Below are 27,309 nucleotides of genomic sequence, written 5' to 3'. Positions count from 1 at the left end.
CAATGCCAAACAGAAATGAAAGAGCCCCAAACAAAGTACAGTAACATTCAACATATTTGTTTGTTGCACTTCTCTCATCTCTCTTTTTTACCTTGCTTTTTGTGTATATCTGCAATCTGTAACTAACAACAAACTGGATACTAGATGTTAGCAGGAACAAGATGCTTAAGTATTAGATATGGGCATTAAAGACAAGTAATATTCCTTTGATAGCACAGAACTCAACAGCCACACAGTTATCATTAAGGAGAATAAGTTTCACACCTCAGTTCTGGCAATTCTTTGATATGAGGCCATCACATGTGGACAAAGGGAAATCAAACTTGACCATTTTGCTGATATGCAAATCAGCTAATTTAGATGACAATAGCTTTCCCTCGTCTGCACATTCTGCATTTCGATATAAACCACAACACAGCTGCAGCTGGGTGGGAGGCAAGCAACATCAGTAAAAATGGGGAAGGTAAGGAGCAAATGTTATCTTAAAAAGCTTTTCAAGATCTTGCAGGCAGAATGAAGACATGTTCAAATTGTCTTTTGTATCATCTTTTTGTCATTTTAATTGTAGTCAAGCACAACAATGTGTTTTTGTTTTATTTATTACAATGTTGGACTGATAGATTTACCAGGATTTGCCTCGGTTTCCTTCCATCCAGATTGTGTTCTTTGAGGATAAGAATTTCCAAGGCCAATGCCATGAGTGCAGCAGTGACTGCCCTGACCTGCGCTCTTACTTCAGCCACTGCAACTCCATCAAAGTGGACAGTGGCTGCTGGGTGCTGTACGAGCGCCCTAACTACACTGGTTACCAGTACATCCTGAGCCCCGGGGAATACCCTGATCACAAGAACTGGATGGGATTCAATGACAGCATCAAGTCATGTCGCTGTATCAAGAACGTAAGCTCACTAAACACTTTTTTTACAACATAAATGTCAGGTATATCATCAGGCTTTTAAATTAATCATCTAATATTGATTGCCTTCTTTATGTAATGATATTGTTAATGTATCAGTCAATTAGGATGTGTGTAAGCTTACCATACCACCACATAGATAAGGTGAAACATTATAAAAAAGTCAAATTTGGTAGTATTTTTCTTTTTGTAACATTTCTGGGTTAATTTGGTGCAGGAGTGTTTCCAACTCCAGTGAAATACCACAGAGTGCACCAACCAGGCAATAATCAGTCAAAGGCCAACAGACAAAACGGAGAGATAAAAGGCTCATGATTTGGCAGCAGCGTGCTTTATGTCCATGACCATGCCCATCATTTATTGAAGGAATCTAGGAAAACAGCCAAGAAACCCATTTGTAGATGTGAACTCAAAGTAACTGAGGAAACACTGACAAGTTAACAGATTCACATAGTAGATATTAGTCTTATTTTATATCACTCTCTAATTATTTGACGTGTATGACTCTTTCAAGGTATATGGAAAGTCCTGGAAAATCAGATTCTTCGACAAGCAGGACTTTGCAGGTCAAGTGGCAGAGTGTGTTGACGATTGCCCATCAGTTTACGAGACCTTCAAGTTTCGGGAGTTCCACTCCTGCGTAGTGGTCGACGGTGCTTGGGTCCTCTACGAGCTGCCCGACTATCATGGACAGCAGTACTTCCTGGAACGTGGCGATTACCACAACTATTCAGACTGGGGTGCCTCCTCCGCGGCTGCGGGATCCTTCCGAAGGGTCACAGATTTCTAGAACAGCAACGACCAGCTTTGTAGAATTCCAGAGGCCACAAAAGTTGAAGATGATCCAGCTCCAGAAGTGTGAGGTCACATGAGTTCTAGAACCTCCAAAGCCCCAATACAACCAAAGTTACAAATCATTTGACATGTTTTGAATTCCAGATTCCTGATGACACAACCTCAGGGTTACATAATCCTGAGGCTTCCAGAGTTGTAGAACCCCTATAAAGTTTGAAAGCCCCAATACAACTAAAGTTACAAATTATGTGAAGTTTGAGTTTTGAGTTCTGGAGTACTGATACCAAATTTCTGGAATCGTTTCACAACCCTAATTTCTACAACCCTTCAGGTGGTTGAGAGTTCCACAATTCGAGACACCTCAACTTCTAAAGTGCTTTTTTCCTTCAGGACACCTGTCCTTCTCCCCGAATTATTGCACCCAAGTGAATAAAAATATTTCCTACCCATTACAATGACGTCTGTACTTTCTCATTCTTTGTTAGTTGGCACCATCTAGTCTTGTCATCAAGTGTCCACAAATACATGTGTTCAGCACAAGACAGACGGACACTAAAACAAAACAAACATTGACAGGGATGGGTTTTATATAATAAGAAAAAGAAATGTTGAAAAGTGTAAGATCACTCATTACACATTTTTAGTCAGAAACATTTGAACACCGACATCACCAGTGAGTCACATGTGTGCATAGATGCTTTATTTTAGCATGTATGACAACTTCACAATATCATTATTTCAGGCCAATACTGAAGACATGGTGAAAGTAGTTGAAATTCTGTGTTTCTTCTACCAGTTAAAATATCTTATTGCAAATTAAACAAATTAGCAAAATAAAAATGAGCTAAGAAATATAGTCTTTGTAGATTTATGCAAAAATAGAGGCTCAGTAGAAATATGTAAAGTTAGACACAGTGCTTAAACATATTGTTTATTTATCACAACCCGTAGGTACATTTGATGCAGATACCTCTGTTTGTGATAAAATGATCAATTATTACATTTCATTGCCAATGAAAAGGATATAAGAATATATAAAATAGCCTTTATTAGTGACTGCTTAGTGGTGCACACATTGGTGCTTAGGTCCAGTAAATCTTGGCTAACAGACAAAAAAAAGGTCTTTTAAGGTCTTTTAGGTCTAGTGAGCTCTTTAGTAAGTAAATGTTTAGAACTACAGCAGTAACATTTGTACATATTTTGGTCTTGGGGCAACAACAAGTATAACACTATAGTTTCACTTATTACAGTACTCATTAATGTCATGGTTAATCTCTTTCTAAAATTGCCATTACAAGTTAAGGCTTTGTTAGAATATTTCAAAAAGCAGATCAGTTATGTAATATTTATTGTGCTTATGTAAATTAAAGTTTAATTAAGTCACACCACTGTATATTAATACTGCAAAGTAGATTGTTTGGATAGCAGCAGTAGTCAATTTAAAGTATCATATTTCTACTCTTCTAATTCTCACTGAATTGAAAATCTAATTAAAATATATAAGACGGGTCTAAGCAATCATCCTGTCAACACAAAACTATCATATACATACAGTATGATAAGAAATGTCTGATCAGGTGGAGAAGTAACATACAATATCACCATATCATAAACATAAGATTAAAACAGCTATAATTCAGACCTGGTGATGGTGCTGGCTGAAAAGTCAGGGTATCACCAAATTATTATAACTCTAACTGAGGGAAACATGAATTTAATAGTTGTTGAGACTGTTTCAAAACCACAAATATCAAACTCATGGTGGCGCTAGAGGAAAATTCAAGGTCAGGGATCCACCAAAAGTTATTAAAATTCATCATCTGGAAACCATAAATCTCTGTATAAAACTTCAATCTGTCTTATGGTTGAGTTATTTCGGTCTGGATCAATGTAGTGTATAGTCTAACAGATGAGCATTGCCCTATCTACAGTGTGGCTAAAAAAACATGTACGATATTGTTTTGGGGTTATTTTCTATCCTTAACCTTCACTCTAGAAAACAATTGGGTTTTCAATATTATACAAAATATTTTTCATAAGTTTGGAATGACAAAACTGAAAATAGTTAGAGGACCATTATTATATTTTTTTATTATTATTATATTTGTCATGATTGTTCTCATAATTTATTCTTTATGGGTAATTACATATTTTGCCAGATCATATTTAATTAATGTAAAAAGTAATCTGAGGGCCACATAAACTATGCTTTTAAAAAGCTTCTATACTAAACAAACATTTATGGCACTGGTTCAGAGGGGATTGAGCAGTGACTGAGGTTTGGATACTTGGCACTGCTAAACACCTATTGTGTGTAGAGAAGCAATTCAGTGAGTAAGAACAAAGGGCAGAGTCTAGATGAATATTTGAATTGTAATAACTGTTACATGCACTGCTAACCATGCATTTGGCAGTATTGTCTCTGCCAGGTATAAAGAGTACTGCGTGAGTTACTATGCCCAGTATTTGAAGCTACAGAGATGGAGATGGTGAGAATATGTACAGTATATCACTACAGGGACAGATTTTGTACTCTACACTTAAATCAGATTTACTGTCAGTGAGAATTTTAAAAAGGTGCAAATACATATGGAGATGATTTATTTAAGTGTATAATCTGATCTGTTTCTCTTCTTCCCAGATTGTGTTTTTCGAGGACAAGGACTTCCAGGGAAAGTCCTACGAATGCAAAGGGGACTCAGTCGACCTGCACAGCTACATCCACCGATGTAACTCAGTCAAGATAGAGGGAGGCTGGTGGGTGATGTTTGAGCGCAGCAACTTCACAGGCTACCAGTACATTATAGGTCCTGGGGAATACAATGACTTCCACCACTGGATGGGCTTCAATGACTGTGTCAGATCCTGCAGGATCATCAAAAATGTAAGTCGCCAAGTGCCATAATAAAAAGAAACATGAAGAAGAGCACTGTTTATTTGTCACACATGTAATAATTTTATGACTGATTTGGTTTCAGGCCAAAGGCCCATGCAAGCTGAAGCTGTTTGACCGGCCAAACTTTGACGGGCAATCTCTGGAGATGACAGAGAACATGAAGTCTTTCCAGGAGAATTGGCCCAGACGTGAAGTCCAGTCCTGCAAGGTCCTAGAGGGGTCCTGGGTGTTCTTTGAACATCCCAACTTCAGTGGTCGCCAGTACCTGCTGGAGAAGGGGGAATACCGACACCCCTCAGTGTGGGGAGCTCTGAAAGCAACTGTGGGCTCCATCAGAAGAATCATGGAGTTGTAATTCTTGAAACTGTTTCTTGAAATATACCACTTCCAATAAATATCTTAAATGCAAATCTTTGTTTTTGTCCCTGTAAAATTTTGTTCAAATTGACACTAATGATGAAATTTAATTTAAAGAGATATACACATAATAATAAAACAATGCAATGAATTACATATTTTACCTGTACTGTACAGAATATCATATTTGAATAGAATTATAATAATTGAATAATCATTTTAGTTACCTGAACATATCACCTCAACCATATTTCAAAACTGTTATGAGCAGTAAAAGAAACTGTCCTGGCTAAATCTTAGATTGAAATTAACACTCAATTGGCAGTTTATTAGGTTCACCTTGCTAAATTGAATGCAGTCTATTACAAAAGCCCCAGAATAAGCCTCACTTTCATGAAAGTTATAATCACTTTTTGATAAAACTGGTTATTAGAGGTCCTTGTAAGGTCATAGATTTAAATCCAGACTGTTTTCTACCATTATTTGGTCAAAGTGCAACAAATGACCACAACGCCAAGAAAAATGTCTATTACTTTCAGTAATGGACTATGCTCTTCTTTGGCTATAAACACAATCAGCTGCTAATATAAATATAATAACGAGCCTCCCATCCACCACATCTTTCAGAGCATGTCTGAGAGCGGTCAGCTGACTGTGCACTGAGGTGTGGATGTGCAGGTAGACAGAGGATGGAGCATTACAGTCTGTAATCACCTCAAAAACAGACATTAAGCTTGTACCACGCTGCCACGTGGCCACAAGCCAGGACTGCCGTATGAGCCTCAGTACCAGTTCCACAGAAGACTATTTCATTTGATTTTCTGGAATCGTACATTGACAGAGCAAAAGGTCACCCATCGCAATAGTGAGTAAACACTGTATAAAGCAGAGCATTTTTAAAACAATTGCAGCATCAGCCATTGTGGAGATATACTGTAAATGCTGAGGCCATTACAAAAACAATGCTGCCCCTCGGAGTGCATTTCACTGTGCACACATACACTGTATATATAAATCTGGACGAGGCCTGTAGACATTATTGTTTATGTAAATAGTGAGATAAACAATTTGTTACCAATAGTTGGTGTGAGGCCCAAAATATGGACCGTGTAGGAAAGGTAAGCAGACAGGCAAGCAGATTATGCCCATGAGCCACCATTTGTATTTGATTTGTTACAGAGTTTGCATTGTCATCAACTGTGCTATTAAACCATTTAACATCCAATTAACATTATTTGATCCTGTTTGTTTGTTTGTTTGTGCTGTTTGCCCATTCATTGTCATCTTAGGCATACAGTACCAGTCAAAGGTTTGGGAGTACTTTCTCATTCAAGAGAATTGGAAGGCGTCCAAACTTTTAACTGGTCCTGTTATACAATGAGATTTGCAGGTTTGACAGGTTAAGTTCAGACAACCCTCTGAACATGCAAGCTCCTCCATCCCTATGTATTTTTTCATGCACAGATCATCTTTTATGAAGAAAACAACTTCCAAGGTCGATATTATGAGTGCAACAGTGACTGTCCTGAGCTTAACATCCACTTTAGCCGCTGCAACTCAGTCCGGGTAGAGAGTGGGGCCTGGGTTCTGTATGAGAAGCCCAACTACCTGGGCTATCAGTACATCCTGACCAGAGGAGAGTACCCTGATTACCAGCACTGGATGGGCTACAATGACAACATAAGATCTTGTCATATTGTACGAAATGTAAGTATGATGTTCTTGATCAATACAATATGATTATCATTATGCTTACACTATGCTGAATGTATCATACAGTATGTACATATCAAATGAAGAACATTTGCACTTGCTAAACATTACTCAATCATATCAACTATCACATCATTAAACTTAGTGATTATATTAAACAATGTGTTTACTTCAATATTTAACCATAATCATGATTTTTCCTTAAATTTAAGCAAAGTGCTTGTTGCATATGTTTTGTACACCCACCATGTACCCTGACCACCTCCTTAAGAGTTGTGTGAGGTACATAAATGTAGCTCTTTCTACATCTGAGTTAACTAATCAAAGCAAAAATGACATTTCCTTTCAAAACCTCCTTGGGAACACAAATACAAAGTTGTATACATGAAGATAAGGTATAATTTGGATATTTGATGATAATATTGTACATTGGAAAATATGAAACAAAAAAATAGAAAAAACTATATACCATCAGTACATTTTCTAACATGTTTGTAAATATGGTGGTTGTTGGGTCACCCCTGACAGAGATAAATTGAATTCACGATCTATGTTTTGCAGATTTCTGGTGTGTTCAGGATTCGTATCTACGAGTGTCTTGACTTCAGCGGTCAGATGATGGAATTCAGTGAAGATGTGAGCAACCTGCCCGAACGCTGGCACCTCCAGGAGGTCCACTCTGCACGTGTGCCGGAAGGTGCCTGGATCTTCTACGAGCTCCCCAACTACCGTGGACAGCAATACCTGCTGGAGAAGGGAGAGTACCGCCGCTTCATTGAGTGGGCAGCCATGAACCCCCCTGTTGGGTCAATCCGCCGCGTCCATGACTTTTAGACTGTGTCTCTCTTAATGTGTGTTTTACATCACTGTTCTTTGCACATTTAATTAAAAAATGATTGTGCTCAGTGTATATGCTCAATTTTCCCATTTCCCCATGTTTACAAGTAGTAGGTATAAGTTACACAGAGAGCAAATCAACTTCTGTAGTGATATCCAATGACCCTCACAGTGAAAAGTCATAAAAATGATCCAAAATAAACTCTGTGACTGTTCTTGCCCATGAGTATTGTGTGTGACACAACATTTTTGAATGATTCCTCAAAGTCCGCAAAATGAAAAACAAGATTGATGGCTCAAGAGAACAGAGAACTGTTTCTTACAATGTGTATCTATCATATTGGTATATTCCATGTTACATTAGAAACATTAGAATACAAGCTTAGCAGACCTAACTGGGTTGGGCTCAAGTGGCGACTGTGAATGCAGTGTCCATGAAATGTTTACTGAGAATTGAATAATAAACAGTGGCTTTTACTTGATCAGCATTTGGTGTGTTTGAATGTTAAAATGGTCTATACATAATGCAAAAATCCTAAGTGCTCTTACATTCACAATAAAAGCAGCAACAACAAAAAAAACTCTTTTAAGAAACTTTCTGGACTCAAGAAAGTTCCCCTCTGATGTCTTTTTTCTCTAACCTACTAAAAATCTGGTATAACTACAAATATTTTAATAATGATACAGAATATGGTTTATGAAGACTCATTTTGCAAGATAATAATAAATCATAGTGATTCATTTGAGATAGATTTTATTGCTTAATATATATTATGTTTGAGGTTGTTTTGCATTTATTTGAAAGTAGCTGGTATAGAAGCACACAGGAAACAGCAACAGACAGAGAGGGAATGACATGCAACTTTGGCCCCATGCTGGAGTTGAACCAGGGACTTCAGGATTACACAGCATGTGCTGTAAGCACTCAGCTACCAAAGGACTCTAACATCAGTGTATTTTTTTGACATACTGTATATAAACAGAGAAGCATAATTCCATGACACACAATGAGATACCAACAAAATTAGACTAATATGCACTTTTACGTTTTTTTTTTAACGATTTCTTAATCTATGTAGTGTATTAAATTTGTCATCATTTTACAGAATTATCTTTGATCCTGTTTAACAACCGCTTACAAAAAAAAGCCTGCAGCTGGGAGCTTGTGTTGTGGTCTTCTGGGATTCTTGCATGATCACCATTATAGTCACACTCATTACTAAAGCTCAAAAGGAGCAGAAGTCCTTTTTATGTCTGCAAAAACAACCAAGCAACCATATTAAAAATAAAAACAATTCTTTGTTCTAACGCATGAGCTGCATGTGAATATTGATTACTGGGGTATTTGATCTTTAAAGATGCATGCACAGACTTGATATGTATGCTCTCGAGCGTGTGCAAGTCGCTGTCTGGTCTCCGTGGTAGAGTATGCACCCCACTCTAGTGTGCCCGAATGTTAGTGCGGACAGTCCTATGACACAGAGATGACAGGAGTACAGGAGGGAGGTCACAGAGCTCAGCTAAACCTGGGGACAAAGAGGTGCAGCTTGCTGATGACTCAGTGGGATTTGCCAGTAAGAGCCTGGAGCATGCCAGCTGCTGTTAGTGCTGACGCTCAGCTCGCTGGAACGAGGCTGTGACCCCAAAAAACACAAAGGGAGTCCAGCCAGAACGTTCACCCAGCTGGGGTTATTCACCTCTAAAGCCTCTTTGTTTACTGCAGCCCCTGACACTTTTAATGGGTAATGAAAGAGAGAGCGATTATGGTTTTATGGGGAGTTACATATCACATCGAGCCAGTGTGCACCCTCTTGTGGGGTATGTTTGGAGCTGCAGTCAACATACTTGCTCTTGGTCTGGAGCAGTTTTCCATGGTTTAGCCAAGCCCCTTAGTCTTATTGCTAAATTGATTGACACTGTCGTCCCACAATGTCATGCAAAATGGAAATGGAGGGAGAAAATCCTGTGTGGGAGGAATTTCTATGTTTGAAAAATTGTTTTAATACAGGTACATTTTTTAAATTATTGCAGAGTATAAAGAGCTCAAAGGAAATTTTAAAAAATGATGTGAAAAGATGTGAAAGATGAGAAAAATCATCCAGAGTTGCAGACAGTCATCTGTAGGCTTCTTCTCTTGAAGCACCTACTGTAATTAGCTAAGGCTTCAGATTCAGTGTTAAGATGATTAAAGAACGAGCAGCAATGGGCTTAATGAGGAGGAGCAAGTCAATATCGATAACGCTGTGTAATCGATAAGTAATTCAATCACTGTGACTGATGCTGAGTTGCTACAGAATGTGCAACAACATATTGGAATATTGACGTGTTCAATACATATACTGTTTTTCAATTAAAATTATGATGAAAATATATATATCAGCTATTTTGGCCCAATATATATGATTTGGCAGGATATCCTGTTGTTGCAGCACTTGTTCAGTTTTGTTCAGGTCAAGACTTGAGATCAGATCTCTAGTCTTGTATGTGCCCTGAAACAATTTTTACTAAAACCAGATGTATAGATTCATCCCTGTATACACTTTCAATCTATATCATTTTTATCATGTACCTTTTTTATGATGTTTTGTAATATGCAGTAACAAAAATCTCTTTTGATGTTTGCAAAGGTTTGGTCCTAAAACTTTTACATCTTCCCCCACATTTCCTCCAGTTCAGTTATTTATAACTCCTGCAGCTATGATTTCTCTCTGCAGCTGAGAGGAACTATGTTAATCCTGGGGAAAGAATGTGGTTTCTGGCTGCAAGTGTTACCTTGTATGGCAACAATGGACAGATTGGAGAAGAGAGATGGTGGATTTAACGTAGTGAGAGGACGAGAGGGAGTCATACAGACAAGAGAGATACGCAGAAACCAACTTAAATACATTATACAAAATGTTAAAAATAGCAGAGATAGAGCAGAGAGAAAGCATGTTTTAAATAATGACCAAACACACATGATAAAGCTAAAATTGCTGGGCCACTTTAGTGTACACATATCCTGCAGTGCTGGACAGCAGTTTTCATGAGAGCAATACCCAGCGTGATGAAAGCGGTTAGTCTGAAAATGTCTCCCAGCACTACTCCTTTCAGATTGTTCAATAAGTGATGATTGCTGATGCACCGCAAGCAGCTTATGACAGGTTGTGATGTGACACCCTGACTGCACGCAGTTTCATCTGAAGCTTGAGTACAGCATCACATAAAAAGGTCTTTTATATGAGCTATAATGACATGCTGTCACCAATGTTGCAGCATGTGGTCTGAGAAACTAAAGCAAGGCTGTAGGTGAAATCACTAAATGTGACTCACTATACAGTAGCTATATTATATGTTGGTTATGCATCACAAGCCCAGCCGAGCTGTGTGTATTCTTGCTGCTTACCTGGATCCTACACACTTGCCTGAAATCAGCACATCACCTCCTCAGTCAACACACCTGTCATGCATCAGCTCATCACCTCTCCAAGATGTGTACCCCTGCTCTTCTCCAACTCATCAGATAGTTGCTTCTGCTAGTGCGGTAGCTACTGTATACTCTTGCTCCATTTTCTATTTCTTATATTCTTCAAATAAGTTTGCAACAGTTTGACGCCTGCTGGTCTCTTGTGCTTCAGAAACCCTGCTAGCCTGTCTGCTTGTCTGTCTGTCAACCCATCCGCCTTATTCATTCTCCCTACAACCTCCGTCAAGCAAGCCACCTTGCCATCTCCCTTCCTCTTGTCATCTCCAGTTGTTTTGCACTGGGATCCAGACAGACCCTTTCCTGATAGCCCGTCGGGTGCTGGGGGGCCTAAATTTGCCAGCTGAACTCTCAAGCCTGTTGGTGAACTGCCCTGTACCCCTCTGGGCTGTGCTGCCACTGTGCCCCCCAACTCCTGGTCTCCAGTCTCTGACCACAGGCCCTGGTGCCGGTTCCACCAAGGTCAGCCCAAGTACCAGCTCTGACCATGCTGGTGCTGACCCAGCCAACCTGGTGGGCACTGCGTCAGCCCACCGCCCCAACCTTGTTGACAGCGTCAGCATATAGCTCCCACTTGGTCTACAACTCCCCAGTTCCTCGCTCCTGTGTTGCCTAGCTGCACTCCATACCAGTCCCAGTAGCTTAGCTACAAGCCCCTGCAGCTGTCCCAGCCTCCTGAGCCTGTGCTGCAGCAGACCTAGCTTCCTGTCCCTATGCTGCAATGGTCCTCTTGTTCCTGTGCTGCAGCAGCCTCTTGTTCTTGTGCTGCAACAGCCTCTTGTTCTTGTGCTGCAACAGCCTCTTGTTCCTGTGCTGCAGCAATTCTTGGTGTATGTGCCATGACAGCCTCTAGTGGCTCTGCTGTGCTGCAATTGTCTCATTTTCCTGCTGAAATGTGGTGGTCCCCTGTTCCTGGTAGGCTGCAGTGGTCCACTGTTCCAGTGCTGCAGCAGCCTCCTGCTTTCCTGGATTCACTGGCTCATCTGCCTGTCTCCCAGACTCTGGTCGTGCACCACAGCCACTAGACCTCAAACCTACACCCCAGCCTCGGGACCCTGGCCCTGCAGCCCAGGTGCTGGCTTCCAGCCCTGCACACCAGCTATCTGGTCGATCTCCAAAGCAACATCTGTCCTGGCATCTGGTTGATTTCCCAAGTATGTCCTCCCATCTACCCTGCTCTGGCACTGCCATAATCCCAGCCTATAGCCCTTGTGTCTTCTTAGTGTTTTCCCTCTGCCTCCCAGTCTGTCACTGTGTGTATGTGTTCCTGCTGCTTACCTGGAACCTACAAACCTGCCTGCAATCAGCACATCATCTCCTAAGCCAACACACCTGTCATGCATCAGCTCATCACCTCTCCAGGATAGGTACCTACACTCACTCACTCACTCACTCACACTCACTCACTCTAATTATTTACTATATTATTGATGATCTCAAAGCAGCATTATTACAAAGCTTAAAATTAGGTGGCATTTTGGATTTATATTTTCAAAATACAGAAACAGGCATTTGAGGGCTTTTGTCCTTAGTGGCAGTTTTGTGACAATTCTGTGTTATTGCACATGACCTCGACATGATTCTATATGGAGAGACATGAAGAACATATTGTCTTCTTGAACATTTCTGATAATATCGTACTAAACTTTGCATATTACATGGTTGAAATCATGTCCAGACTGGTTTTCAGAAGAAATGGAAAGCAGGAAGGCTAAGATGCAAAAGGAGGAGATTAAAAAAGATGGACAAGAGAATTAACAGAACAGGCCTTTTTCCCAGCAGACATTTAGACTTCTCATAGCAGAGAAAACACAGGTATAACTAACAGCATTAAGATACGTTTTAAGGCTACGTTTACATGCACACAAATAATTGATTTTATTGCGATTAAGGCAATAATGCAAGTAAGGTAGGACCCATGTAAACACCATTCTCCAGTTATGTTGATGTGGTTATGCTCATAGTCAAAGTAAGCATAATCAGTAAGATAAGTGGGTTGTTCTGATCTCATTACTCGCATTATTTGGGGCTAGTCAAAGCACGTATTCACTTGAGTCAAATTATTGAAACTCTGATAAAGGTGTGCATTTACAACTGGTGATGAAGTTTGAGGAGTTCATATTGCATTTTTTAGACAAGTGAAAGCATCATGATGGTGATATTTTTTAACTGGTATTAGACAAACTGAACAGTTTGCCAGAACACCTGAACAAATGTGTGTCTGCTGGAAAGCCAAAAAAACAAAACAAAAACAGAACTTAAATGACTGGCTCCCACCCATTTACATTCCCACACTTCAACCTCCTCAATGATTTTTTTGGTCAAAGATCCCTGGTCACTGTCAATCAATGCAGGCTAGACATTGGGTTTGCATGGCTGCACAAAGGGTCTGATGATGATCAAGGTAAACTAAGTTACAGCTAATGTTTGTTACTGTCCCTACCTTTCTTACTCTACTCTTTCTGAGCAATGGGTTAATTGGCTTTCTCGACATCTGATACCTGGTTCAAACACATACACATTCTTTTTTTTCTTTTTTTCAAGACACTTTTGAGAAATTGTGTAGGTTATCTTTAAGAAGCAACTACTTTGTATTTTAACAGAGAGAGCTTTGGAGGAGCGTGTCGATACTGGGCACCACCATTCAACTGGCAGAGGAACCTGGCAGAAGTGCTCAAACAGTAGAATTACACCCTGCTACAGGGCCCACACAGCACAATCTGGTACTGTCGGTCAAAAGATCTGTAATATTACTAGCAGGTGCTTTACCTTGGTCATGGGGAACCACATACCACATGCTCTAGGGTCGTGCCTACTTTCTCAGAATGCAAATAGTCTTTATTTTATTCAGCTCAAGCTTCTACTTAACAGGTGTTGATTAAAGTATTGTAGAAGAAATCTTCATGATTTTATCATGAGTGTATGAGCAATCATTTACAATTTTATAAAAGTATTACTACTTCATTTCAGAACTACTACTACTAGTGTGTTTATTATTGTCTTTAAAGTAATACATTACAACAGGAGGTAAACAAAGCTTCTCAACATCACTAACTAAACTAGATATATGACACATGGGAACAGGATTATTAAAGGGAGAGGTCACAATCATGTAAACAGCATAATCACACTAATGTCTTAATCCCAGTGTTGGTCATAATCACACTGCTGGGAGCATGTAAATGTAGCCAATGGCTCTGTGCTATTGAAGTGTCCCAGTAAGTCATGACAGTGACCCTACATGAAGCATCTAAGAATAACCCAGCGATCGTTAATGTTATTAATTACACCTCAGACCAGGTCAAAGTGTCTTCTGTGAAAAAAAAGTCCTGTTAGGAATTAAAACCTGGGAAGCAGTGCGAGCAAAATCACACTGAGAGTTGGAGTCAGGGGCAGCGACATTAAATCCAGGATATACAGTATGACTCAGAGTTAAAAGCCTGTGTCTGTCCTCATTCAGAGCGAAGCAGTGCTGTAGATAAATTTGCTTTCGGTCTCTTGTCACCCCCTTGTCCTCTGAGGGGACCCACTGCAGAGAGGTCGTGTCCCTGTGATGTGGCTCCCTGCCTGTGCCACCCTCAGTCAGCCAATATTCTCACAGTCTCCTTCACACGTCTGCCACTCAAGCAAACACATGCACCTTCGTTCACACTTTTGCAACGTGCATCTGGCAAACATACGGACATGCTGAGACCTTAATTTGGACTTGAGATCTATGCAGGGAAGGCTCCCCATCACGTCATACCTAAAAATGAGCTAATCTAATTTTACATTTTGATTTTTTCCCTGTTCTCATATATTAATATAAGTATAATTATGTATTTAAAAATACTACAGACACACACATGGGCACACACACTCACACACACACACATATATATAGTGTTATATGTAATTTTTGCATTTCTAAAGGCATTCACTGATTAAATATCACAACATTTACCAGGGCTTTTAAATTAAGTTTATTTTCTGTTCAAGTCATCTGTGCCTCAGTTAGATTCACAACAAATCCACATGTGAAAGTGTCACTGGAAACCACTAGATGGCAGAATTGTACACAGAGTAGACACTGCACCAGGTTAAAGCTTAGTATATACAACTAAATAACATCTACAAGCTGATCATTGAAGGGACAGCATCAGTTTAAAGCATCTGTCAGTATTTTTCCTGCCTGGTCTGATATTCAACCAGATAATTTTGTTAAACATTAAAGGAGACTAAAGGATTGGATTTTGCTGTTCCACATGAATTAAAATGGATGCGACAGAAGGCAGAGATTAAGGTAATTATTTTGTTGTAGCAGTTGTATATAAAACACATGAGAGATGAGATAAATATAGGACAAACAGGACTGATATACAAAAAGGAGAGGAACTGCCTCGCCAGTCAATAAATGATTCACACCACCTTCACCACACAGTGAATATGGATCTTTGCCGTCTGTCACCCATTTTTGTATTCATTCCCTCTTCTGCTCTCATCTGTGCATACACACCTTTGTGCTAAAGGTTTACTGGGGAGCCAGATGTGACGTCAAGCTGGGGAGTAAGAAAAAGAAACAGTATTGCCATGGAAACATATCTCCCTCTGTTTTTCTATGATCTCTGATCCATCCTGGATGTGAGAACATGAAGGCTGCATAATGCGAGACAATCCATCTACTTTACTGCATGAACATAAAGAAAACAACTCGATGGATATTAAAATGTTTTTGGACATCAGCTTTGTGTTTATAAGGATAGACTGCTCCATAAATAGCCTGTACTGCTTATTTAAAGACTGTTGATGAGTCCTATTTATAGATGCATCACATAAACTTAAAGGTATCACCAATATTTTGAAAAGCTGTTTAATTCTTACAGGTTATGTGATCATTTGTTGGTATTATATGTTTCAGTAAGTGTCTTACTGACTCTACCTACACCAACACATTTTCTAATCTTGTTTTGGCGATTTACTGTTATTTTAAGAGATGTCAATCAAACCAACCATCAACCATTCTACTTCACCTACTGTGTCCCAGAATGCAAAGTGCCGAAACGGTCACAACTTTAGCATGTTCGTGCTGTAGATGTGCTGCACTGCACTCGCAGTTGAGTTCCACCTTTATCGTTCTGCCTTTTCGTGCCATTCCCCAAGTTATTAACTAACATTAAAATCGAATTTTTTTGACAGTTTGTGAATAATGAAAACTTACAACTCTATTGATTCCTTCCACTTTTAAAATTCTGAAACTGAATACAGCCTTATTTTTCTTTGGCGGTGTTTCAGGCACATCCTCATTACACAAAGAAACAAATGGCACATGCAAATTGAAATGTGATGTCATTGTTCCCCAAACCCTACATTTTACATGTCCACACAGATACACAGAGACTGGAATTTTTTTTTAAATCTGCACTTTAGAAAATATCAGTTTTGTGATCTAAAATGCCACTTGCATGTGAATGAGAGGCCAAAATGTTTTGCAAAATATCTTTAATTAGTGAGGACAAAGAGTAAGATCATTAAGCATGGAAGCTACATTGTGGCGGCTCTGGACGACTCTGGATGGATATTAGTAGTAGTAGTACGTTTTCACTTCTTCATGGTCTTTACACAAAAAAGGAAATTTCTCAAATACATCTGTACATCTTTGCGCCTGAATCTGATTCAAAATATGAGAGTGGACAACATGGCAAACCTTAGCAACAGACTATGAAATGGATGGTCATTTGTGGGCATGCGCGAGCAATCTGATGTCAGTTTGAGGAGGAAGTAGAATTAACATTGCAAACAAAACACTCAACGCACCTGCAGCATTTTACATATGTTCACGTCAAGTTTGGGGCATTGACCATGTTTAACAGTTAAAAGTATGTAAGCTAATCACACAAACTGGTTGTTTCTAGATATCAAAAGCACTAGACCCATTTTTGTGTTTTTAACCAAATCATTAAGCTAATGTTAGCTTAATTAGCAAGCTACATGCGTGAGATATGTCTGTCATTTCAGCTATAAATAGATGGTCACTGGTTGGATATGAGGATACCAGCTTTTGTGTACGTCTGTCTAAAATTAGGAAGCCATGGTTTCAAAAATGACTAAAAATACCGCGTGGCACCATTATCATTAAAAGCTGTATTTTTCCTTGCAAATATGGAGAGCTTAACAGACATAGTAACAGTAACTAAGGGGGGTGGGGCATAACAACATTTGTTCAGGCTGACAAACTGGGTTGTCGTGTTAAATTGATTTGGTGCATGTGATGCATCAAGACCTTCAGGTGTATTGCTCTCATTGATGAGGTGTATTGAACTCTAATCAGCATGCAGCACAAACAAACTTTCCATTCAGCCAGTTGTTGGGGGTTAATGTGGTGAAGGTGTTCTTTTGTTTTGTTTGTTATAAGCTGTCCAAGGGTTCTTCTGTCGTTGTCTCCAGGCTGTCTATCCTCGGTCACATAGATTTGTTGATATGTGGGGCTTCAAGGTGGTTTGCATTGATGATGTTGCCTTCCTTATTTAATTTGTATCTAAGAGAAATGTCTCTCCCCTTACGGTGTCTGGACTGTGAGAAAAGTCCGAATGAACTGGCTGACATTTATATCTATTTATAGCTTTGCTGCATGTTTAATGCCAGTTTATAAATTGGATGTCATGATTCTTTTCAATGACATTTATGTATGAGATCAAAGCATCTTTTATACGGAGATTACGTGATGCAGTTTTATGACAGCATATTTTTATGATACTGCTTAATTTACTCTGAGATTAGCAGGAGATCACCTTGTACGTGCTGTATGTGTGCACAGACTTTAACACTGTTTGCTTATAGTGTGTAAAAAGAGGACACACTGCAGCGTAATAACAAACCCTGTGATAAAGGTGACTGTCTCCTTAAATGAAGATTACATTCGGGCTGTTGGCATGCTTGCATAATACAGATTTTTACCTAACGGCAGTTTTTACTTTCATAATGTGAATGTGGGTTCAGCTTTGATTTAGCAAGGTGAATGTCTGTGTTTGCAGCAAATCTGTGAGGCAGTAATGTTCCCAAGACTTGTTCAAGTAAAAACCCCACAGATGGCTTTAATTGTACAGCAGCTCAATGACACATGCTTGCCAAACCAAACACTGGTTTATGACTGAGGAGGGGAGGGTGAGGAAGACTGCAATATATTCAACACACTAGCTCCTAAGCCATGTATGCACACACACACATACACACAAACACACACACACACGCACACACACACACACACATACATAGAGGCCTAGGCTGGTGCTGCCTGTCGCTGCCTCTTTGAGTGTTTACAGTGCCGTATGAGGGGGGATCCTGGGAGGCAGCTATTTTTAGCTCTGGTTTCATCATTCCTCTCTCTCTGCGCTGCGTGCAGCTGCAGGCTGGTGCTGCATTCTAATGAAGAGATGAGCGGACGGCAGTAAAACACCTTCTATTTTTCTTACAGAAGGTTCCTACAGCTCTGTTGAAAAACCCAACACAGGTTTCAAATTCAGATAAATAGCTCAGGCATCACAGCATCTGCTTTTACAATCTCTTACATTTATCCAGTGTGATTTTTGTATGCAGGATGTTACTTTGCATCAAATGAACTGAGAACTGCTGTGTGGAGCAGATGTTGAATTTACATGAGATGTGAGCTGTATCACACGTTTTAGACCTGACCAGGCAGTGAACTCAAGCTTCAGCCTGCAGTGTCGTAATGGTGGTTGGTAATTTGACCAGTCAGTTGTATGCTGCAAAAGTATTGATCAAGTGACACTGTTTCCTCCCTCTCTCCCTGATAACAGAGTCAGCACCTCATCACATCATGCTTCGAGTTGTCGCCTGCAATGCTTGATAATAATGAATATGCCAATTGTGATGGATGGTAATACCATCAGGATCTGGACAAGATCCTGTTCAGATTTGATGTGTGACAGAGCAGTAGAGGAAGTTTCCCTTGATGCCTCCAAGATCTTGCACTGTTTTTTTTATTTGTACATACTGTAATGGAGCATAAAGCAGCCAAAGAGCCAGATATTTTTATCAGGAGTTGGTGGAGACCAAAACAGAACTAAAAAGGGAGAGTCAACTTTGGGCTTGAGGTGGACAAAACATGAGTCCAAATGAATACAAATATTGGTCTGTATGCTGGATATGTAAATAAACAGCCACTTAATAACATGTTTGCTATAACAACTTTATAAGGTAATTATATGTCAGTGTTGTGTCTAAAGCCTGTTGTACCTCCCCCAAGTGGCCAAACAATCAATTAATGCAGTTTTAAATTGGTCTTTCTTTTTGAGTGCAGCAGTCTTTGAAACAGCATTTAGATAATTCTGTAGTAAGAAAGAATACTTTTAATTAATTGAAATAATGTCTAATCAAAATATTATGTCAATAAATAAATTGTAGCTAAGTAGCTCAAGGGGTGGGTGACACAGGGGGAATTTGGATATCAGACATAAATATTTCTAAAATCCTTGCTGTGGCCCTGTTTGCATGCAAGTCCCTGGGACAGAGATGAGGGACAATCCTCAGGAAATGAGGTTTGAATCAAAAGACCTTAGCTGCCCTTTCAATTGTTCCGGTGCTGTGTGTGTATATTTTTGGAAATTAGCTTGCTGCAGGGGAAATCGTCATGGAGACAAAACAGCACAGCAAACTCATAATGGAATCAGAGGTTCCCAAAGTGAAGTCTATTGATAGAAGACTGACATATCTGGGATGAACTAGAGTGTTTTCCTTTCTTCAACCTTTCATTTCGGGGCCCCCGGTTCCCTTGTGTTTTTACATAACTGCAGGGATCTGCACTCCTCTCAAACGTCACCAGATTTGTATTACATGGTAGCTACCGCATCTATTCTTGGAAATATAAACTGAATTTTGCTCCATACCAGCACAGTGTGGTTTGTTTAGAGAGCCCAGTTGCGTCACAGTAATTGAGGTTCCAGTGAGAGCGTGTTGTGTTTTGAGCTGAGGAAGCACTAGAGGAGGCAAAGAACTGGCAGACCCTGGGCCTGCAGTCAAACCTGAAAAGAAGCAGTGTGTCTTTGAAATGTACCGGAGATTTTCCATCTTGTGAGAAAGGTCAAGGTTTTTTAAATGCTAGGACCCCTTCTGACTAATGCCTTGTGGGTTCAGGAGATCTGCCTCTTGTACTACAGGATACTGCACTGTTTTCATAGTTTTGTTTTAGTCATTCAGGTTGGTCACTCTTTTCAAATATTTATTTTATTACACCCAGTTGGGCTATTTAGAGAATCAAGACTGACCTTCATCTGTTCAGAAGAAGCCATTGTCAGTCCCTCCAGAATTTCACAGTTTATTTTTGTGTCTAAATATGCTACTACTACTACAATGAAGAGTAATATGTAATGACCTTGTTTGATAAAAAAAGCAAACTGCATGTCACAGAAATAACTATCTTTTGCAAATATTGTGGAGATTTCTTGAATTCCCATGAATCATTGCAATAAAAAAATCACAGTTTCCTGGTATTGTCATACTGTTCATTTAAATAGTGCACAATGATCATTTTCCACTTGCAAATAGACCATGTGCCAGGATATAAACCCTCAAACAAATGTTACTTTTCTTTCATTTCCAAGTTTTTTGTTTTTTTTCATTTCTTTCTAAAGAAATGAAAAAAGTAGTAGTAAACAGTTATAGTAATAATAATAATACATTGAGATGGCATGCATTGGAACATCTTATCCATTTATCCATCAATACATGTTATCTTTTACAGGGTCATGGGCAGTTTGCCAGATGGGACTGACAAAACGCGGCCCTATCAAAGCTTTGAACCTTTCCTTTAGGCTCTTTTCACAGTGGACATTTTTTCAAAGCAGAAAAGGCACAGGTGGAATTAATAACCTTAATTATGTCTGCGTTGCATTCATTTGAACCAGTAGGATTTGATCAGTATGATTAGGCAAACTCAAGTATGATTAAATGGACTTTACTTATATAGCAACAGATGTCATTCGTTAAGACCATTAGCTCTATGAGAAAGACAAATGCAAAATAAGAGTAGGCAGATGTAAATACGTTTTTACACTTTTCTTCATCTCAACAATAAGGTGGAGGTTCATTTATGTCTTTTGTTGGCTCATTTATTATTCTGTCTTTTCTACTACTCTAATATCAACATTTTAAGACAAGCATCCTTCAGTATTTCCACAATCTCATTACAACTGAGCTGACATGAAGTCGGAACAGAGAGGTTCCACTTTCTGTCGTGTCTCTGATATGTAGCCGGCGTACTCTTATTGTTTGAATGTGTGAAAAATTGATGTACTGGGAGTAATGATGTGCTCGGTCGGGGCAGATGACTCAGACAAACCAAAGAGAAGCCTGGTGTGTTTATACAGCGTCCACAGGAAGATAAATGAGGGGTGCTTTACAGTGTTCAGCTGCTCCGCGCTTTCATACACTGAACTTGTTGGATCCTGTCAACAACATGTTAGTGAAGGATCAAGTGAAACAGAGATGTGCGCCACTTCCGAAACTCTCATTTAACTTCCATTCTGGACAATAGATATAGAGCAAGTTTTCTTAAACAACAACCTAACAAGAAGATGGTGATCTGTCTCTCTCAGATTTATGTCAGCTTTCTGTGGAGATGGGGGGAGCCTCACAATTGGTGCAATCACTCCGATATGACTGTGAAGCTGAAAAGCCTGAGAATGAACTGTTTGCCTGCAGGGAAAAATAAAAAGGGCATGCAATGCAGTGATGGCAATCAGTGTGACAAGAGGTAAATAACAGACTGACTCTCCTGCAGGGAGGAATGGACTGACAAGTGTGACACAAGTCACTGATGTTTCTCATAGGCTTGTTAACTGTGGCACAATATTTTTAGATACAAAAAATATGACCATATAAATCTTAAGGCAAAAAAATGGATCTCAATATCAAGTCATTCTTATTAATTATGCCATGCAAAGGACAGTCCTAAATCTTGTTTGTTTTAAAGCGGACAATTGAATTACATATGTTAACGCTTTTAACTCTTAACAGGTTTCAGCTGTTACAAATTGATAGGCTGGTTCTCTTTAAAATACATATTCTTCTCCTAGGACAGAAATCTAAATTATTAAAAAAACTTTGGTAAAACCCCAGTACCAAATTTTACGCCATTTAGCGATGAGGAGTGGTAATGTTGGTCAGTCGGGCCAGTACTTTGGTCCAGACTGAGATGTCACTACAACTACTGGATGAATTGCTGTAACATTTGGTAGACGTTCATTAAATTTTTATTTTTATTTTTATTTTTTTACAAATCTTTACTAAAAATATGAAACTGTGTTACTCCTGTGGTCACAAATATCAGAATGCTAATCAAACATGCAATTGCATCCAAAAATGTGTTTTGCAGTGTGTGAAACCACCTGTCAATCATCACACAGTTAAGCTACAGCATGAGTTTTGATTGATTTTCATTATATTTGGATTGTGGTTATAAAGAGTGTATTTAAAGTCCAAATGAAATCAAATTGTCTTTTTTGTCAACTACAGCATACATATCAGATCTGTAAATCACTTGTGTTCTCCTTTGAGAAAAAAACCAGCAACCAGCAGGTAGAAATGTGTATTTTACATTATTTGATTTCATGTGTCTAACCCTTAGTAATACCATTCTAATACTAGTCACCGGCTCATGGAGTGGCTGAAGGTATGATTAATTTGATACAGCAAATTAAATCTTGAATAAAGTGATAAATTGTCATTATATCATAGACAGAGCATCAAACTGAGCCTGATAGCACCCTGCCATACAACACAAGAGACTCTGAACAACAACCCACATTAGCTTTCTTGCTAAAGTCTCATCTTATTTACCTTAAATACATTAATGCATGTCTTGTCCTGCACCTTATGTTGTTGAACAACCCACCAAACAGCTCCTGCACATTGAACAGCGCACAGGCCTATCTGAACATGTCACAAAAATGTTACATGCTAGGTCGGTCAATGCTCTTCAAAATCCCATTTATGGACACGGTGCTCATCCATGACTCATAGCTAAAGTCTACATCATCTATCTTTGTAAACAAAGGCAAATAATTAGATTTCAGTTGCACTGTAGTGAGCTGTACTGGTTGTACCTTGCAGTATGCCTATAAAGTAACCATAAAACCAAGAGCTGTTTTCAGTTTCTCATTTTGTATTTAGGCATTAGTCATTTCCTGTCAGTCTGTGTGTGGTGTTATGACTGTTAAACACACGTTTTATGTCCTCTGCATGTTGGTGCATGCTTTTGTATATGTGTGACACCAAATTATGATATCAAAATTCAACATTAAGTATTTGGTTTGAAGAAATTACAAGAAAGTACATTTTTATCAGACTGAAATGACCAATGTGTTCAAGGTGTCAAGGTGCTCGCTGCTGCAGGCTACCTGTGGTGTAACTACTAGTTACCTGCTAATTGCCTGATAACTGCTTCATTCTGAGGGAACAGCACTACAGACAAACTATGCACCAAAGTGAATGATGTCGACTCTTAAAAGTAAATGGAACATAACTGAAGCTGAACCAGAATTTTGAACAATGGACACAATCAAAGAATCAAAAAGAATTTGGTAGAATTTGAGAGTTCCAGGACTTGGTTAATAGTCTAAATTACTCTCAGAAAGACATTGAAAAAAAAAATTAACACAAGCCAAGGATAAAAATGCTTTTAAGGACTTAGACAATGTTGTGAAACAACTTCACTCTAGTTTAGTCTAATATCCTCCTTGATCACCTTGACTATTTGGAGAACCAAAGCTGAAGGAACAACATCATAACTGATGGAATAACTTCAGATCATGCAGAGAAATTTGCAAGCTTAGAATGGGAACATTGGTGTACATAAATGAGGACATTTCTGAATGGCTGAGGAAGAAGAGAGCCGAACTGCCTGCAATGAGAGGAGCCAGGGAAAAGGGTAACTATGCCATAATCAGCTATGACCAGCTCATTGTGAGACCAAACAGAAACATTGATAGGTCATCCTAGGTTTAATGGACCTCATTGACAGTGTATCATTATGTTGTCTTTGAGACTGCCGTATGCCACTTAATGGTTATTAAACTACCAAAGAAATGACTAAGAATTGGCTGTCTGAATATTTGTAGCCTTAAAAATAAGGTGCAAGAGCTTACTTCTGTGCTGTTCGAAAGTGCTTTACATATTACTGCCATTTCTGAGACACATTAAGATGCATCTGTAGAAGACACTGCTCGAATCCACAGTAGACATATAAACAATACTACAGACAGTCACTGAAATGGACGGAGAAATATATTTTGATGGAGACCAAACTGGTTCTCCAATACGTGTGCACTGTAAAAAAAAAAGTTAAGTGATGTAGCTATTATAGCATATAGTAATATATATGTGATATATTGTATTTTATCACAAATTGTGAATTTACCTGTACCAGGAGGCTTCAGTGATCATCACATCATGGCAAGGAAAACAAAATCAATCCGAGGGTTAAATACAGCCCATTTTGACTTTATCCAACATCCAACCATTTGAACAATGTCTCAGCAATATTTTGACCTCTTTGCGTCTTTCGTTTTTTCTTTAAATTGGCATCAACAGTTTTAGTTTATAGGAATAACAGTTAACAAGCCCCCAGATGTTATTTTTAAAATGGCATATGAGTCCTAATGAAATGCTGCGAAACAGTAGCGCTTAGCCAGCAGGGATGGATGCAGTAATTTATTCTCTTGTATTTTCTCTCCAAGGCAGCTGGGATAGGTGGCACGAATGGAGCATTTTAATTAAAAACTGCTGAGACACAGCGATCCTGGAAGAAGACTTGGCAGACGGCGACAAGACCTCTCATTCCTATGGAGTCAGTTGCTGAAAACCAACAACAGGGACCCAATTTTTACCTTTACAGGGAGCCGAAATTATCTGAGCTCCCGTTGTTGTCTATTGTTCTCGTGAGTCTATTTAGGTACTTTTTTCAAGTGGTACCTTGAAAAAAAAAATCTCCAGTTGGTGTGACTGATGGGACAATGGCCAATATGCAGACCATCAATGATGAGATGTTCAAAATGATGTATTTCATGACAGAGTGTTAAATTCTATACTGAATGTTTGCTGGTCGGAACAGCTGGATTGCCTTATTGTTTACCTCATAACCCCCTAAAAAAAAAAAAAAAGCTTCAGCAGTTGTGATAATAACATGGATGCAAATAACTATTTGATACCATTAATATATTAAAACACTCTGCGTAGTTCCTTGAAGGCACTGCTTACCTTATTTTGCACCATTTATGGCAGGTTCATTTTTAAATTAGGGTGACAAAAATCATTAAAAAACAAATATTCAACAACAGTCATTGAAAGTGCTGGCAAGATTAAATTGACATTTATAGCAGCAAAAACGAATTCTTTATGCTATTCATTTCTCTTCTCTTCTTTGATCAAACATTACGAATAATATAAAGGATAAGTGTGATCATGCAATGTAAGTGTTGCACTCTACTGGCTATAGAAATGCCTCTGTCAGGGTAACTTGATTTAACAAAGTGCTGCCTCATTCCTCAAACAGCATTTCGGCCCTCTTGCACTGAGCCATTTATGGTACGCTCACATTGCACTTCTGTCCCGCATAAATTTCCTGTGTCTCGCATTCACTTCAATTGAAGCCTGTATGACTGATGAATTGAAGCAAGCATTTCCTGTTTTGGTGCTCTTTCTCACGGGTCAGAGTTCAACCTTGATTCAGCTTTGCCCTGCAAATTCACACTGTGGACAACTTGAAACAATGATGTGCTGTTTGGGGAAATGAAAAAGTCATTTCTCTAGTGATGCATCTTCTCTTTGTATAAAATCACACTACTAGACCACAAAGTGCTGCACTGCTGTCATGCAGCTTTTTATAGCTCGTGATCACTCTGCTCAAAATTCATTTATTACCCTCACCGAAACATCACTTTCTTTTTGAGGCCTTAGTGCAAGTGTCACTGAACGAAGAACAAATGTGATCATGTACCTTTATGCTCTACGCTAATAGATAAACACACTCAAAATACATACAAAATAAAACATAATTGAGTTCCTGGCATAGTGGAGAAGGCTCCGAAACATCAGGTTGACTTTCATTTTGTCTTTTTTTTCATTTCTGGTCAAAATTGCTGAGGCTGGTGGGGTAGTGTTAAGGGGAGTCATGATCTCAGTATTTCCAAAATCATTGCTTTGACTCTTCTTACAGCAGACAAAGTAAACAGTGGATTTAGCATTCTTTGTCCTCTCTCGACACTCCTGAGCAATGCTGTAAATCAGCATCTCTCCCTGTTTACTTCTTTTTTCCACACTTCAGCTTTTGGGGATGTTTCCAAAGGCTTGCCTTCCCTTCTGTAATTGGTTATCTAGACTTTAACAGAAGGGGTTGTACACTAAACCATACTAATCTCATTAGGAGCACAGCTTTTGGGCCATGGAGTCAAACAGTACATCAGTGTGTATTCCCAGCAGCTGGAATGCATCCACAACCAGCAGCGGAAATGAAAGAAAATGATCCACGATGATCACATAAGTCTTAAGCAGCATACTAATCAGATGACCATTCAGCTGGGGAATCACTAATTCGCTAATTGCCCATTCAGCCCTCTCTTTTTCCTGTCATGAGCATGTGCACTTCTTATATCAGAATCAGGGTTTTATTGCTGAAGTTTGGGTCCGCGTCAGTCTCATTATTTTTTTTTCCTGATGTGCTGGAAAAAGGGATTTATTTTGATTATACCAAAATATGTCCACAAGAGAGAGAGAGGCCATTGGCAGGTCATGGATGTAATTACAGCTTTTCATTACTTGGATTTGGGACAAGATTCAAGTTTCTCTTCTTGATTATGAGAAGAGTGTTGATAATATGTAATAATCAACTAAATTTCAATTATTTTTTTCTAATATTATAGGTCATTTTACATATATTGCTTCATTAAAATGTAATAATAAATTGAATAGTTCATAAATAAAATTGGGTGTATCCAGGGTTGGGTAGGTTACTTTGGAAATGTAATAGGTTACAGATTAATAGTTACCCTGTTTAAAATGTAATGAATAATATAACTATTTCAATTCATTAATCAAAGTAATGTAACTTATTACGTTTGATTACTTTTCTAAATTTCTAATGAATTTTTTTCAACTGTTAGGGTAAGTGTACCCATTAAGCAGGGGTGGAGCAGTGTGGGGGTTCTAGTGGTGGGACATGAGCACTGCAACCCCTCGCCTTCGGCCTTCGTTCCAGTCTTATCAACATTCCAAATCAAAATAAATCATTTTTTTCTACTACTATAGTTGTAACCACTGCTTCAGTTTACAGAAAAAACATCA

General features: G+C 38.9%; 3 protein-coding genes across 4 annotated transcripts; all 3 read left to right on the top strand.

The window, feature by feature from the left end:
- Positions 1 to 454: 454 nt before the first annotated feature.
- On the top strand, positions 455 to 1,706 carry LOC133993391 (gamma-crystallin M2-like). 2 transcript variants are annotated; one of them, XM_062432319.1, is made up of 3 exons: positions 455 to 463; positions 657 to 899; positions 1,443 to 1,706. In XM_062432319.1, the coding sequence occupies exons 1-3, from the start codon at positions 455 to 457 to the stop codon at positions 1,704 to 1,706; spliced, it is 516 nt and encodes a 171-aa protein (XP_062288303.1). The 2 variants fall into 2 exon arrangements, with proteins under 2 accessions (XP_062288303.1, XP_062288302.1); XM_062432318.1 differs by having other exon boundaries at positions 1,431 to 1,706.
- A 2,406-nt stretch (positions 1,707 to 4,112) lies between these two features.
- Positions 4,113 to 4,962, top strand: LOC133993346 (gamma-crystallin 2-like). Its single transcript, XM_062432261.1, has 3 exons — positions 4,113 to 4,140; positions 4,321 to 4,595; positions 4,690 to 4,962. Exons 1-3 carry the CDS (start codon positions 4,113 to 4,115, stop codon positions 4,960 to 4,962), a joined length of 576 nt encoding a protein of 191 aa, XP_062288245.1.
- A 1,099-nt stretch (positions 4,963 to 6,061) lies between these two features.
- On the top strand, positions 6,062 to 7,511 carry LOC133993395 (gamma-crystallin B-like). The gene is made up of 3 exons (XM_062432323.1): positions 6,062 to 6,082; positions 6,429 to 6,671; positions 7,239 to 7,511. Exons 1-3 carry the CDS (start codon positions 6,065 to 6,067, stop codon positions 7,509 to 7,511), a joined length of 534 nt encoding a protein of 177 aa, XP_062288307.1. The 5' UTR covers positions 6,062 to 6,064.
- Positions 7,512 to 27,309: the final 19,798 nt, after the last annotated feature.

The sequence above is a fragment of the Scomber scombrus genome, chromosome 13 (assembly GCF_963691925.1).
Source record: "Scomber scombrus chromosome 13, fScoSco1.1, whole genome shotgun sequence".
NCBI lineage: Eukaryota > Metazoa > Chordata > Actinopteri > Scombriformes > Scombridae > Scomber > Scomber scombrus.
The sequence above is the reverse complement of the archived record's forward strand: the minus strand, read 5'-3'. Positions and strand labels throughout refer to the sequence as shown.